The sequence below is a fragment of the Mus caroli genome, unplaced genomic scaffold, assembly GCF_978045245.1.
Source record: "Mus caroli unplaced genomic scaffold, Mus_caroli_1 scaffold_20, whole genome shotgun sequence".
NCBI lineage: Eukaryota > Metazoa > Chordata > Mammalia > Rodentia > Muridae > Mus > Mus caroli.
The window spans coordinates 15,836,108-15,852,391 of NW_028227275.1; the positions used below are offsets into that span (position 1 = coordinate 15,836,108).

General features: G+C 41.4%; 1 protein-coding gene across 12 annotated transcripts in view; it reads right to left on the reverse strand.

Annotated features, from left to right (window-relative positions):
• The window catches only part of Btrc (beta-transducin repeat containing E3 ubiquitin protein ligase), a 166,711-nt gene that overhangs the window by 54,858 nt on the left and 95,569 nt on the right, over positions 1–16,284 (reverse strand). For all 12 annotated transcript variants that reach the window (XM_021151576.3, XM_029472467.2, XM_021151574.3 and 9 more), the window contains one exon: positions 6,559–6,648. In XM_021151576.3, the coding sequence (XP_021007235.1) occupies positions 6,559–6,648 (90 nt within the window). The remainder of the gene's footprint in view (positions 1–6,558; positions 6,649–16,284) is intronic.

A 16,284-nucleotide genomic window follows, 5' to 3' on the forward strand; every position in this document is an offset into this window, starting at 1 on the left:
TAACGCACACAGCTCACTGTCAAAGTCATGAAAATCAGCCATTAGTTAAACCCAGACGCGGGGTGGCTTTATTGGAGGCGCTGCAGTTTATTGATGTAGCCCTAGTCACACAGGCACCATTGCTCCACTAGAAGGAAATGTTTCTACAGAAAGTAAATATTTATTGTGATAATACCCACAGCAACAGGGTATTCTGGAGAATCCTGGGCCTATTTTGAAAGTGTGGTTTTGACACAAATCATGTAGCAATGAAGGGATGGGTTGGCATAAGAAAGCAGGGAACATTTCATACAGTCAGAAGCATGAAAATGCATCTATTAACTGATATCTGTAAAGCATTCTCTACCTCCCTTACCTCGTACAAATAAAAACCTCAGTCTGTGACTATATACACCAATCAATAAGAAAGTGTACTTCAAATATGTTCTCTAATATTTTTTATAAAACAGAAATACTATTACCTAGGAACCTGAGCTATTTCTGTAAGAATAATACAGGTATATTTTAACTAACATCGTACTTGTAATCAATGTAAGTTTTCAACAAACTTAATTGGTAATCCTAATACTCCAGATATTCACAGTTTAGAATTCAATACCATGTAGGCAGTCTAGTACAGTAAGTCAAGCAAACAAGCTGGGCTGAACCCCTTTCAGTAAGCAGTGGTTTACTATAGCAGACAGCAGAACTCTGCAAAAGGTTCTTTGGTGAGATAACATTGCAGGGATTTGTCCTGGGCACAAACATACAGTATATGTGAATACATATAATATATTCATGTAATACTAAACTTCCAAGGCAAAGGGTTTAATTTTGACATTTGTAGGCTTACCTAGCTAAGAACATCTTGTTAATGCTACCCAAAATACATTTTTAGGGAGCTTGGAGAGTGGGGGTACAAATAACAGAAACCAATGCTTTTAATAATAAAGGAATCTGATGAATCCATACACTTTCCCTCATCTTGCTTCTTTGGAACTAGAAGGAAACATGGCTCCCTTCTGTTTTCTTTCTACACTGAGATTCCTAGGTAATGTGAAGGCAAGAGTGTGCCCTTCTTGCTGCTCCCCCTTTAATGGCCACTTTTCTTTTTCTAAGAAACATGTGCCATGCCTTTCTCCTTAAAATTCCTGCACTAAAAGACTGCACCATACTGCACTCCACAAAACGTGCTGATGGCGCCAATTACAAGCCCCCAGCCGAACGCTCCAGCCCCCACCATTCGGGCAGATTTATGCGGACTCTTGCCGACGTTATTACAAGTCAGAGTTTATTGGGAAATTGTTACATTATGCGGAGTGTCTAACAAATTGCTTATGCTGCTATAATTGGATTACAACAGCCGCTTGCTCCCACCGGTAAGATTAGGCAAGTAGGACTCCTGCCGATCTCTGAGCGTTAGCAGTAATTTTATTTGCCTTGCCTCTCTCTTTCCTAACAACATGCCTCTCTCCCTGCCAGCTGTCTGCTGAAAAGGCACAGGCTTGTTCCTTGGCCCTAACAATGCAATTACAGCCCCGCAGATCGCACTGTTTGTGCATTAAGTACAGAGCCAAAACGAGGCGAATTGATCGTTTGACTTTTGGAGAAGGCATGTGATCTCTGTGCGGGCGATCCGGCACGCATCAGTAGGCAGTGCTGCAGTTGATTCCTGATGAAGGCCTTCCTTCTCTCACCTCTCTTCTCCCATAGCCTTTCCTTCTTCACTGAGGAAGACGCTGACTGGGCTCATCTCATGCTGATCTACATCAACCCACAAAGACAAACTCAATCTTATTGGCTCCCTGGCTAGATTGAAATGTGAACAGGGTCTTTTGAGCATCTTGGAAGTGCCTCAGCCAGATAGATCAGTGGCCTCCAACAGCTGAACCACGCTGTCCAAAAAAGCGTTCGTAGAGAGTTCACTGAGAAAGAGAAGTTTACACAGGCACTGGAGTTGGAATGGCTTTCTCAGCAGCTCTGCTTTATTCAAGGGCCATGGAGAAGCAGTGCTGAGCCCTGTGTCTGCCTGTCTGTTGGAAGACGCTGGAGGCCAGTGTGCACAATCAATGCAGCTCAACTCCAGGCTTCAGAACAAGCAGGCTGAGCTCCACTCCAGGCAAAGTTTTAAACACGTTTTGTTGACAGCTTTCAGTTTCTTGTTTCTTCCTCTTGTATGTTTAACAACTAGTGCCTGTAGCAACATGCCTGCACAGTGACTGGAGACTGGGAGATCGTTCATGATGATTCTTGGATGGGTCTGGACTTTTGAAAATCAATTCTCTTTTGAACTTAATTTAAATTTGATCAATTTTAACACTGACTAAGATCTTTATGGACACTTGCTTTATCAATGGTATGTACTACTTCAGGCTTCTGTCATACAACAAATGTGTTGTCAATCTGTTAATCCGTTTTGTTTCAAATCTTTTGAGACAAAAACTCACGCACAACTATAGTGAGTGTATCCCACATTAGCTTGACAAGCACACACTCTAACCAATAAGTTGCTTTATTGTGTATTTCTGAAAACCTTGGTAACAAACAGGTGAGTTCTGAATTTCATTCCTGGCTTCTTTACACAGTATTATACTTCTGAGATTTCCCCAATCATACTGGTCCTGATGATACAATTACACCTTGCTGTGTCCACCACAAAGCTAAGTTAAGGTCTGTCAGAAGGGCCTCCATGAACAGACTTGCTCTTGTGGAACACTATATTAGAGAAGCCTGTTAACATGTAGTTTAAAACTCAGAAGAAACTCTGAACAGCTGAAATGCCTTATAAATAGCACAGACCCAGAGGAAGTGCAAACGTCTGCACTGTGAATTGTAGATCTTAATTACCGACAATGGCTGGTACAGCAAGTAGCACGGAAAAAAAGTGAAACAGTTGCACTGTTCATGGTTGGCAATAATTCTTCAGGAAAATATTTACTATCAATCAGTTATGAGAAAAGGGACTCTGTGCTCGTAAAACAGCACGTTGCTTCTCATACCAGGACCATTTTGCTTCAGCATAATCTGAATTTAAACAGCTTGTTTCCTGCGGATATAATTTTGGAAATAAATAAAACAAGTCTTCTATCAAAATCTGGAGTGAGTGGGAAGGAACATCACATTTTTCTGTCTCGGTTTCAAACAGATTATTATCTCAAATAAAACCCAGTAATAACAAAATAACAACAACAACAGATACAGAACGTATACAAGACCACTGAATGGGCTTATTCCAAACAAAGACAGAACTACCCCTGTCTAGGCCAGGAATCAAGGTAGAAGTATTTGAACAACTCAATTTTAACTATACATGTTTATGGAACGGGTGTGGGATATAAAGGTAAATTATGGAAAAGCCTCAAACCAAAATTTTCTGTAGTACATCAATAAAGTCAATAGAAAGATAACATAAAAATTAATGTTCTTAGTTTTCTTTCATAATTAAAAAACATGAAGGTTGACAATTAGGTACGATGTGATTATGGATTTGAGAGACTGAGTTGACAGTCAGTAATGACTGTCCATTTAAAGCTACAATAAATACAGAGCTCATCATCTCCAGACGAGCGTCCTAACTCCAGCGCTGTGAGCAGACAGAAGGCTCTAAACTCAACTAGCGAGGCATGGTGGGGCACCCCTCTAATCCCAGCACAAGTGGGTTTCTGTGAGTTCAAGGCCAGAATGGTTCACACAGCCAGGGTTACCAGAGGCAGACAGACAGACAGACAGAAAAGGTAAACTATATACAAGATACTTCATGGCTTCAAATATTATCCGGAGCACTCCCCACTTTTAGTTTTAAATATTTTCTTGAACCTTTTTCCATCAAGCTAAGTTTCAGTCAGGAGACTGCTGTGAAGGTAACTTATGAAACAGCTGCGCTTTCTTACATTTTATTGCAAATTAAAGGGAGTGCCCTTTCCATACAGGAACTGCAAAACTAGAGTACCCAACAGAGGAGAGCTACACACAAAATAATATAGGGTTCATTTCTGCTTTTGAGAAGAACCAATACCTTCTGTAAAATGCAAACAAGCAATATTTAATAAAAAGGCTATAATTGTACTTATACCTAAACCAAAATATGGACCTGCAGGCAACCCTGGAGCACAATTTGAATCAGTAGCAAACAAACCATTGCTAAAAAGTAAAGGTGAGGAAAAAGAAACAAAAAAATGTTTAAAGATCCACAAACATAACTTTGAGTCATTTCTTTCAAAGGTCAAGCAGTAAATGAGGCCCAGAGAGACAGCATGAAATCACGAGACAGACAGAGCATGTTTAGCAGGGAGAGAGGACAACTCTCATTGGTGCCATGCTACTGTATTGTGGTAAACATTTTTTTCAGTTATGTATTTTTATCTGACAATCTGGCTCAAATCTGAAGCAATGAACTAGAAGACAGGATGTGGGCCAGTAAAGAGAAGCAGGAAGTTGGTTGTGTTCCAACTGGAAATTATAGAAATCATTATTCAATTAGAGTGGTTAAGGGGACAATGAGAGAAAATAGGTGTCAGAATAATGTTAAGACAGGCAGGAATGGGAGGAGAAGGTCACCATCTGGGAGCAAGGAGACAGACATGATGAGCAGCAATGAGCAAACATTTCCTCACTCAAGAGCACGGAAGAAATTACACCACTGTGCCAGATGCCAGAAGATTTCTAACTGTGCACTACTCAAGTAGAGGGTAGAAAAGGAAACAACCCCACCCCCACACGGTAGAGACTCACAGCAACACGGCTAAGGAGTTCAGAAACACTGGCTTACCAAGTAGAGAAAAACAAAAGGAGCAGATGCTCAGTTGGCCAGCTCTCAAGGAAACTCATTAAATTGTCGCCCTGTCGCCGTGTCTTTGGGTTGGTGCTCATGTTAAGACTTTGCCATGTTTAGCAGAAGGAACCCACTTGTGACGAAAGCGAGAGCAGCGCGCACAAGCGTGAAAGCACACTTTCTCCACCCAGTCCCCACCCGGGGTCCAAGTGGCACCTGCAAGCTGTTACTAAGGAACTGAAAATTAAATCTAACTTACATTAATCCTCACTTTTGTAGCAAATTAAGATGTGGACTTAATACACAATTGATGAACCTACCTTTTGCTGCTATAATTTAAAATAAATCGGACATTACTCATACGGCTAATTCCAATGGCTATGTGTAATATGTTTTCAGCTAATGAAGCAGGGTTAAGAGATTACCATATGTTTTAGGAAATAGAATAAAAACTAGTATTGCTACTATGTAACAATAACTTTGATTGTGTTGCTCTCTAACCACCTCGTGTATGAGAACAGTCTTCAGGAACAGAATTAGTAGAAGATCCAGGAGAGCCTGGCTTACTGCTTTCATCCTGAGACTACTCATAGCAAGGCTCCATCTACCAAGATGTGAACTTTTAAGTAGACATTAAATCTATTGTCACAATCATATAAAAATTATTTTTATAAGCTACTGTTTATATTTTGTTGTAATAACCCAAAAGAAATAAGACAGCTTTTCTTGAATTTTATAAGATAGAGCTTACATGATATAAACAAAGTCTTACCTCTAATAGTAAATAAGAAAGAATAGATTAAGCTGAAATTTGGAAAAATTGCAAAACAACAAAATCCTAAATGGTAATAAAGATTATTTTTGTAGAAAAACAGAAATAATGCCTGTGTACCATGCACGCGAAGTGTTTACATTGGCCACAAGATGAAACTGGATCCCCTGAACTGTAGTTACAGATGGTTGTAAAGCCACCATGTGGGTGCTGGGAATTAAACCTGGATCCTGTACAAGATCAAACTCTGATCTTAACCACTGAGCCATCTCTTCAGCTCTGAAGATTTTAATTTTAAATATTGTTTTTGTATCTAGAGATATAGCACATATTCGTACATGAAAGACTTAGGCCATATGGACAGATAAAAACAGTTTCTCATTCAAAATCACCAAATGTGACATTTCTTTTGGCTTTGGTTTTTGGAGACAGGGTTTCTCTAGGTAGCCCTGGCTGTCCTATAACTTGCTTTGTAGACCAGGCTGGTCTCTGCCTTCCAATGGGCTTAAAGGCATATGCGGCTATGCCTGGCCAAGTAACAGTGGCACAACATAACTGGATCTCTGCTCAAGCTGTCAGCGTCAGTCTATCTCCAGAGTACTACACCCACTCTTAGGGAGGCCAGCCTTGGTGGTACTTGTCTTTAATCTCAGTACTCGAGAGGCCGAGGCAGGCAGATCTCTGAGTTCAAGGCTAGTCTGGTCAACTTCGTGAGCTCTAGAACAGCAACGGCTATGTAGACAAAACAAAACAACTGAACAATAAAAACGAGACAGGAAGGAAGGTACGAAATAAACTGTTCATCATCTTATAATAACTCACTAATCTGCATAACTGAATAAAAAGATTCTGTTGTGACTCAAGAGAAAGAAAACCTAGCTTTCAGTTCATTCTGTATAAAATAACACCTGCTATATATATTGTCTTCATAAATATATGATCTTATGATCACCTGTCGTGACAGCACTGAGTAAAGACACCCACAGGCGCAGCTCTGGGCAGTGTGCTCTATTAACTGCTGAGCACGGTTACTTACTTTGGCCACACAATTTTCAGTCTTCATAGCAGTGCTTGTTAGACATACTGTCTCTTGGTTTATGCAAAGCCTGGCACAGCTGTTGTAAGTCTGTAGAGACAATTTTCAAGAAAAAAAAAATCAGTTTTTTTTTTTTTTTGGTAACGATACTGAAACACTGACACACATAGCTGTCAAGTTCTCTTCAATTTCTCTAAATCAACATACAATTCTATTTGTAAACCCAAGATTTGTAGTCGCTGAGGGGCCAAGCAGAGAGGAGGAGGAAAGGACAGAGTCCATGAAAGCCAGTGGTGTGCCCATGAATAAGTATGTGAGCAGTGAATTCACGGTAGGAATGGGAGATAGAGAATTGGATATGCAAGTTTTTAAAATGCAAAATTTAACCATATGTGGTATAATCCCAACACTATAGAGGCCAAAGTGAGAAGATTTTAAGTCTGAAACTAGTCTGGGCAACAAAGTGATAAAACCTGTGAACCAATCAGTGGGGAGGATTGTAAATTAGAAGCCAGACCAGGCTATACAGCCATTTCCAGGCCAGCCTGGATTACACAGCTGGATCTTTCAACCACCACCACAAAAGAAAACAGAAGAAAGAAAGAGGAGATCTCAAGTATGACTGGGAGCCTAATTAGAAGAAAATAATACACAGAGCACTGGGAAGAGGCTACAGTGTTGGCTGCACTACAGTCTATCTTTATGGTAAAATGCTTTCTTCACTCACCCCACATACAGCCCTGTGTAGCCCTGTCTGTCCTGGAACTCAGAGATCCACCCGTCTCTACCTCCTGAGTGCCTGGATTAAAGGCAGGCACAACACACCCATGGATAAAACATATTTTAAAACATTTCTTTACTTTTAGTTTATGTGCATTGGTGTTTTGCCTGCATGTATTCTGTGTGAGGGTGCAGGATCCCATAGAACTGGAGTAACAGACATTTGTAAGCTGCCATGTGGTTGTTGGGAATCGAACTCTGATACCCTGGAAGAGCAGCTAGTGCTCTTTACTGCTGATCTATCTCTCCAGCTCCAAATGCAATGCTTTTTTTTTTTAAAGATTTATTTATTATTATATCTAAGTACACTGTAGCTGTCTTCAGATGCACCAGAAGAGGGTGTCAGATCTCATTACGGATGGTTGTGAGCCACCATGTGGTTGCTGAGATTTGAACTCAGGACCTTCAGAAGAGCAGTCAGTGCTCTTAACCACTGAGCCATCTCTCCAGCCCCGCAATGCTTTTTTTAAGAACTAAAATAAAAACTATTTTATGTGTTTGAGTGTTTTCCTTGCAAGTATGTCTGCGCACCATGAGTGCAGTGCTCACAGAGGCCAGAAGAGGGCACCACATCTCCCTTGGACAGGGGTTACAGATAACTGTGAGTCCTCTGAGTCAAATCCTCTAGAAGAGTACTGTGTTCTTAACCACCAGCCATTTCTCTAGCTCCCAAAAAGCATTACTGATAACTGTCAATGTATCAGGGAAATAAAAGACAATGTACTCTTTAGTTTTTCACTGTTGTTTTAGGTTTTCTCTCTTTAAATAAAGATTTATCTTTAATTATGTGTATACCTGTGTTTGATTATGTCCACCTATGTGCTGGTGACCACAAAAAGCAACTAGATGTGTGTGAGGTTCCTCTGGAGCTGGAATCCCAGGCAATTGTGAGCTGTCTGACATGGGTGCCAAGAATCAAACTTAGCCCTCTCCAAAAGCAGTAAGTGCCCTTGACCTCTAAGCTCTGCAGCACTCAGTTATCCCTACTTGAGACAGAATCTCACAATATAGTCCTGGCTGTCCTTGAAACTTGCAGCCATCTGTTCTCTCCTGCCTCAGCCTCCTGGGTATGTTTCCAATCTAAAATTGTTGTGGCTAGCATAGAATCTATAGGTAATTGTTCTCCGCTTATGCATGCATGCATGAGAATCACCTGGGACCTGCTGAAGCATAATTCCCAGCAGAGGCTGACACTGCTGGCCTGGGAGTAGTCTTTGAGAACCAACATAAATGTTTGTGTTGGAATTAAGGTGAGACTAGATAAGCCACAATCACTTAACATTTTAAAACCCTATTTTATGAATTGAGATAAGTTCTAGATTTACTTAAGTTAGGAAGATTTATTTTTTTACACTTCCGTAACTCAGCCACCCACTACTATCAACACTTCCCAGAGCTAAGAAGCCGGGGCTGCAGCTATAACTCGGTGGTAAAGGACACATCTGCCGAGCAAGCATCAAGCTCTAGCTTCAATCCCAAGCACCACAACACCCAGGGAAGCACCGAGCCAGGCACAGCGGCACACACCTACACACCCTGCCATTCAGCACCTCATATGGGGAGATAATAAGTTGAGCCCAACTTGGGCTACATGAAAAGACTGCTTGGTTATGGGATGGATCCCTGGATACGGCAGTCTCTAAATGGTCCATCCTTTCATCACAGCTACGAACTTTGTCTCTGTAACTCCTTCCCTGGGTGTTTTGTTCCCAATTCTAAGAAGGGGCACAGTGTCCACACTTTGGTCTTCATTCTTCTTGAGTTTCATGCGTTTAGTAAATTGTATCTTATATCTTGGGTATCCTAAGTTTTGGGCTAATATCCACTTATCAGTGAATACATATTGTGTGAGTTCTTTTGTGATTGTGTTACTTCACTCAAGATGATGCCCTCCAGCTGAAAGGACCCAAATATAGCTGTCTCTTGTGAGACGATGCCGGGGCCTAGCAAACACAGGAGTGGATGTTCACAGTCAGCTATTGGATGTATCACAGGGCTCCCAATGGAGAAGCTAGAGAAAGTACCCAAGGAGCTAAAGGGATCTGCAACCCTATTGTCGGAACAACATGATGTACTAACCAGAACCCCGGAGCTCTTGTCTCTAGCTGCATATGTATCGAAAGATGGCCTAGTCGGCCATCACTGGAAAGAGAGGCCCATTGGACTTGCAAACTTTATATGCCCCAATATAGGGGAATGCCAGGGCCAAAAGAATGGGAATGGGTGGGTAGGGAAGTGGGGGGCGCTATGGGGGACTTTTGGGATAGCATTGGAAATGTAACTGAGGAAAATATGTAATAAAAATATTAAAAATTTAAAAAAAAAAGAATTTACCAGTCAAAAGTTCAAGTAAAGCAAAGTATAAAATAAAGACTGTATTTTAAATGTATTTATCTATTGTTCAGAGCAATTTTACCTCAGGAAATTATGTCAGAAATTTGAATTTTATAATGGGCTTATTTTTGGTGTGTGTGTGATATTATGTATACATATAATATCATGTAATAATTAATCATCATCTTAGCAAATGTCTCTGGAATGCTAGGGGCTCTTGTTCATGTGCTATAACTCTGAGCATGAGTTTTGGGTATGGACGTAGCCAGTATCCATGGTCCTAGATATTAATTTAATAAAGCCTCTTAGTTTTTGAAAAAATTAAAAAAAAAAAAAAGAAAAGAAAAGACTGCTTGGAAGGGATTTTTTTTTTTTAAGATTAATTTGTGTGTGTGTGTGTGTGTCTGTCTGTCTCAGATCAGAGGAATATGAATCCTTGGAGCAGTGGTTCTCAATCTGTGTGTGGCAACGCCTTAGGAGGGAGGGTCAAAAACCTTTCTACAGGGGTCACCTAAGACTATTGGAAAACATACATTACGATTATTTTTTTAAGATTTATTTATTATTATAAATAGATACACTATAGCTGTCTTCAAACCCACCAGGAGAGGGAGTCAGATCTCATTACAGATGGTTGTGAGCCACCATGTGGTTGTAGGATCTGAACTCAGGACCCTCAGGAGAGCAGTCAGTGCTCTTACCTGCTGAGCCATCTCACCAGCCCCCATATTACAATTCTTAACAGTAGTAAATTACAGTTATGGAGTAGCACCAAAAATAACTGTATGGTTGGAGGTCACCACAACACGAGGAACCTCCGCTCACTCTGGTCAGTCCCACTCCCTCAGTCCCTGCTCGCTCGGGTGCAAAGATTTCTTTCTTATTCTACATGAGTACACTGTAGCTGTCTTCAGACACAGCAGAAGAGGGCGCCAGATCTCATTGTGTGTGGTTGTGGTTGCGGTTAACCACAAGGTTGAGAAGCACTGCCCTGGAGGTACAGGCATTTGTGAGCCAGCTGATGTGGGTCCTCAGCACAGGCACCTCTCCAGCCCTGGGGGAAGCTGACCGTGTATGAAGTACAGCCTCCAGTCAGCGTTGCGTCTCCTCACTAAGGCCTCCTGTCAGGAGCTGGTCCAGACCTTTATCCACATTTATTTGTCATAGCTCCTCCAGTCTTCTATAACCTGGCACAAGTTTGCAGTTGTCCTGTCTTCCATGACTGACACTTCTAAATCAGTTAATCAATAGGATCTCCCTCAACTCATGATCAAAATGAGGTTATTATTTGAAGGATACAAATGAAATGACAGGCCCGTCCTTCTCAGGGCATCAAACCAAAAGATGTGTTAACAGTTCTGGTGATACCTGTCCTGGTCAACTGGCTCCACGGTGAATGTGTCATTTTTCCCTTTGGCAATTATCAAATACATTAGAGGAAATAATTAGAGAGTGCACAAATAGTTTCTACTTTAAATTTCACCTGCTAAGTCTAGTATCCTTTGAAGGAGCTTGTCTATAGTCATTTTTTTTTTAAAGATTTATTTATTATTATATCTAAGTACACTGTAGCTGTCTTCAGATGCACCAGAAGAGGGAGTCAGATCTCATTACAGATGGTTGTGAGCCACTATGTGGTTGCTGGGATTTGAACTCAGGACCTTCGGAAGAGCAGTCAGTGCTCTCACCCGCTGAGCCATCTCTCCAGCCCTATAAGTCAGTTTTACTGTAGTGCTCTAGTGGTGGCTCTTCAGCTCCTTTGTCCTTATAGACTGTATGAGTTGGAACCTTCTGGAGGGAGAGTTGTGGTGTCTTTCCACACTTACTTATTTGCTCACCTGTCTGTTTACAAAAGCATAAACAGAGTTTAAATTTTTCTTTTGGCCAACTGTTATTATTTTTCAAAGGTTGGTAGGAAAAAACCTTTCTCATCTGGCCTGATAGCCTGGCCCTTTCTATCAATATTATGAAATTAGTGTTTTGGTAAAAATACAAGTTGAAACATTTCGTTTTCTAATCATTTAAATGGAAATCATTTCACCATATGTTAAAGGTACTTTAACATTCTTTCCCTCCGTGTATGATTGTGTTGCCCTCATGCATGGATAGATGAGTGATGCGTGTGCACGTGTGTGTGCCTGGAGAAGCTGGAAGAAGACACACACCAGAACCCTGCCACTAGAGCTCCGGGCAGCTGTGACTCTCCGTGTGGGCGTGGGGAACGGAACCTGGGCCTCTCCAAGAGCATCAAGTAATCTTAACCCCTAAAACAACTCTCAAGTCCCCATTAAAATTATCCTTATAAATTATTTTTTAAAAATTCACATGAATTAACCAACACTTATCAAATAAACTAAAACATTACAGAAAAGAATTCTGCTTCTTTCAGGGTGATTGTCAGGCTATGCTTCTAATCCCAGGATTTGGGAAATAGCTGGGGCTACACAGACTTTGTCAAAAGAACAAGGTGCGTGCAGGGAGGGAAACGGGGTGTGTGTGTGTGTGTGAGTGTGTGTGTGTCAATGAACACAACAAAAGAATTCTGTTTCCAACAATGGTAGAAATGTTACCACGAATTAACCTTCCTTGGGATGATAGCTTTACCTAAAGTAAAGTGTTTTTGAAACTATGCAAGGCCCTGAAGATCGGCAAAATGGGTGGAGGGGGGAGGGCATTGAAAAAGAACAACATTGGTGAGGAGTGAGTTTGGGTTTCTCCGGAAGCTCTCAAGAATCCATTCGGTGCATGGTGAATACAAGTTAGGAAGCCTTGGTGTATTAGGCTGAACTATCAAAGGACAGAGTTCAGAACTGCCACAGTGAGTGGCAGCTAAGAGGAGAAATCCACAGAGAAGAGAAGCATTGGGAAAAGAAGGTCTCAGAAAATACATTTAATTTCTCCTCAAATCCATGTTTAGCCCCCAAACAACATACATTAAGGGAGATGGAGAATTCCAATGGAAAGAACAGCTGGACGGGGAGGGATCTGAGCCAAGACTCCAGTCTGTGCCTTGAGAACAGGTAAGCATCTAGGATTTGATTCCTACTTCATGAGCAAGTTAGAGACAGATGCAGAAGGACCTGAGACACTGAGCAAGACCAGGAGCTGAGGCAAACAAAATGTTCTAGGTCCAGGGGATCTGATTTAGGCATAGGGCTAAAACAGAAACCCACCCATCATTTTCAGACACAAGGACAAGACTCCACAGTCACACTGAGTTAGTATTTAATCAGAGGCAGAATTCAGAGTTTGCACGATGAACCATTCACACATCCATCATATGATATAAAACTCACCATGCTTGTACAACAGTCATGAAAAGGAATACAAAAAGTGGCTAACTTGGGATTAGCACTAAAGAGGTCTTTTATAATCATTTGTTCAATGAAATGACTAAATGAAAGATAATAATCACAATGAATAAACAGATGGGGATTTTCATTGGAGGAGGAAAAACCTAATGTGAGACAGCTATGGTTGTGTAAACCTCTTAAGTCAAGCCTGTAACTCCAGCTCAGGGGAATCTGAGGCCCTCCTCTTGCCTATACATTAAATGCACGGACATACACACCAGTAGGTGCACTCACGCTCGTGCGTGCACACACACACACACACACTTTTCTAAAAAGGAAAATGTCAGATGAATCTGGAAATACTCAGAATGATGACAATGGGAAAAACTGACAGCTAAAGAGGCTCTCAGGCAATCTGGAACAAACTGAATATTAAAATATATTTAAGGAGGCTGATGCAGGACGATTGCTGAGAGTTTAGGCCACCAATGCGTTACTACACAGTGTGTTCTAGGTAGCACAGTCTACAGAGTGAGACCTTTTCTGAAGGAAGAAGGGAACAAGAGAAGGAGGGGATGTGCCAGGAGGGTTGTATTTGAAATCAGCCTTGAATACACAATGAGATGCTTGTTCAAAACAAATGTGAGCATGAGTCTGCAATTCAGTGCAGAGGCAGAAGGATCAAGAGTTCAGTGCCTGAGATTCTGACTTGAGAAATCACACCCAGGAGGCTGCAGAAGTGGCTCAGTGGTTAAGAGCACATTCCACCTGTGCAGAGGGCCACGATGGGTTCCCAGCCCCCACACTGTGTGCCTCACTGCTGTAACTCTAGCTCCATGGGATCCAAGGTCTTCTTATGACCTCTGCCGGTATTTGCATGGACACGAGTAAGCCTCCAGACCTATGCACACTGACATAATTAAAAATAGAAAAAAAAAATTAGAAACTAACCAAAACCAAAGAAAACAAATCAACAAATAGCAAATAGGGCACAAAAGATATAAACTGTTCAAAATTATCCAAAAGGCCGTACATGTTAAAGAGATTGAAACTGCTATAAAAATTTTCAGAAATTAAACTTATGATATAAATATTTTCTCTAGTGAATTCTATTAAGTTTTGAGAAAGAACAGTAACCATACATAAATGCTTTCAAGACCCAGAATAGGGCCACATTTCCAAACTCAGTTTACAAGACTAGCATAAGCCTAACACCAAACTCTACCAAAGTCACTAAAGAGAAAGCTTCAGACCAATGTCCCTTAAGTCCATACAGAGAACGTTTTTGTTTGTTTGTTTGCTGAGACAGGGTTTCACTGTGTAGTTCTGGCTGTCCTGGAACTCCCTCTGTAGACCAGGCTGGCCTCGAACTCAGAAATCCCCCTGCCTCTGCCTGCAAAGTACTGGGATTAAAGGTGTGCGCCACCATGTCCGGCAAGAAAAATTCTTAATAGAGTCAACTAAACTATTAGCAGAATAAGGGAGCAGAGTTACAGATAACATTTTAGATTTTTAGAAGTGTTTAATTCAGGACTGGAAAGATGACTCAGCAGTTAAAAAGTGCTCTTAGAGGCTACTTGACTTCAGTTCCCAGTTCCCACCGGACTGGGAGACTCACAACTGCCTGTAAGCTGCAGTTCCAAGGGTTCCAATGCCTCTGGTCTGACAGCACCTGTCCTTATGTGTACACATTTTCACAAACGCATACATGCACATACTTATCTTTTTAAAAATCTTTAACTGAATTAAACACCTGCTTATAGATTTTTTTAAAAAGGCTGGACGCCTGGGAATTAAAGGTAAACTGTTTAGTCTCCTAATGGATATCTAGAGCCCCTAACTAGCACTGTGCTTGATGATCAGAGATTAACACTAGCACTCCTGCCCCCACGTCACAAAACTGGGGACAAGGAAAAGATGTTCATCACATTGATTCAACATACCTTGAAGGTCAAAGTTACTAAAATAAAGCAAGAAAAGACCAAAAGCAATCAAGAAAGAAGCAATCAGAGTCATAAAACCAAAGTCATAGATAGGGGCAGTTATATAGCTTGATGGCTGACATGTGCCAAGAAAAGGGAGAAGAAGCTTAATCAAGTTTTAGAGGGAGACACTGAGATGGCTTGGTGGGTAGAGGGGCTTGCCACCAAGCCTAACAACCTGAGCTCCAGTTCAAATCCTAAGAGGAGCCCAGGAGACAGGGTCCAGGCTGCCCAGGCACTGGGCCTGCCGAGCGCCACCCAGATGGTGCGGCGTCCCACTCAGGACACACAGCTCTAACACACAGGTGTGCTGCATTGTACAGGTGCACATAAACAAGTGCCTACAAATGAATTGTGTTAAGTTATGGAGGGAGCTGGATATGATGCCTCATACCTGAAATGACAGACTGCAATGGCTGAGGCAGAGGGCTGTTTCAAGTTCAAGGCCAGCCTGAGCTTCAAGGTAAATCCCAGGCCAGCTAGGACTCTCTCAAAGAACAAAACAAAGAAACTCATGAGGACTAGAGTGATTTATTTCATTCAAACCTTCCTCTCCTTCATGCCCGGGGGAACATCAGGCAGAGTCAGGAGACCTACGCCAGCAGAGAGCTGCTAGGGATACAGACTTGGTTTTTGACAATCCATCTGTGAAGTGGGTATGTGACTTTGCTTGTCTTCCAGCAGTCTAAAATGTGTCAGTCTTTTGACCACTCTGTAGTAAAAAGCCTCAAACAATTCCTTATGACTATCAGATTCCTTCCCCTTTGAATCACACCAGTGAATATAACAGCTGCAGGCAAGCCAGGCTCTGTCCCCATGCAGCATCTGAAAAGGCAGCTTCACTGCTGAACCAGAGGCAGAGAGTTGTGCGTTGGAGTACTTTAATACGTTTTTATATTGCATATAAAGAACATAAGCATAAACCAGTAAGATGCCTGGCTGAAAACTACCTTCTTTGTGAAAGCAGGCTGTAATTCTGAACAAGTTTTCAATTTTCACACTGCTGCTAGGGTAAAACATTTTAAAGAGTTTAATTTTTTACAATGGATTCAATGACATGGGATTATCTAACAAAGTAATGGCTAATCAATAGAAGGTTTAGTTGTCAGGTGAAACATATAACACACTAAAAGGGATTGATTGCCAGGTCTCTCCTTATTTACTAGAAGGTATATATTTAAAATGACACAAACTTGATACCAGGCTGCATTCTTTTAACCTTGCAAAGAGCTGTTTAAGAAATCTGTTCAACAGCCCTATAGCAAAACAAGATAAAGTATAATGAAAGTGTTTAGTGACTGGGGTGGGTACGGTAGGGAAACAGGGAACTTTAGATA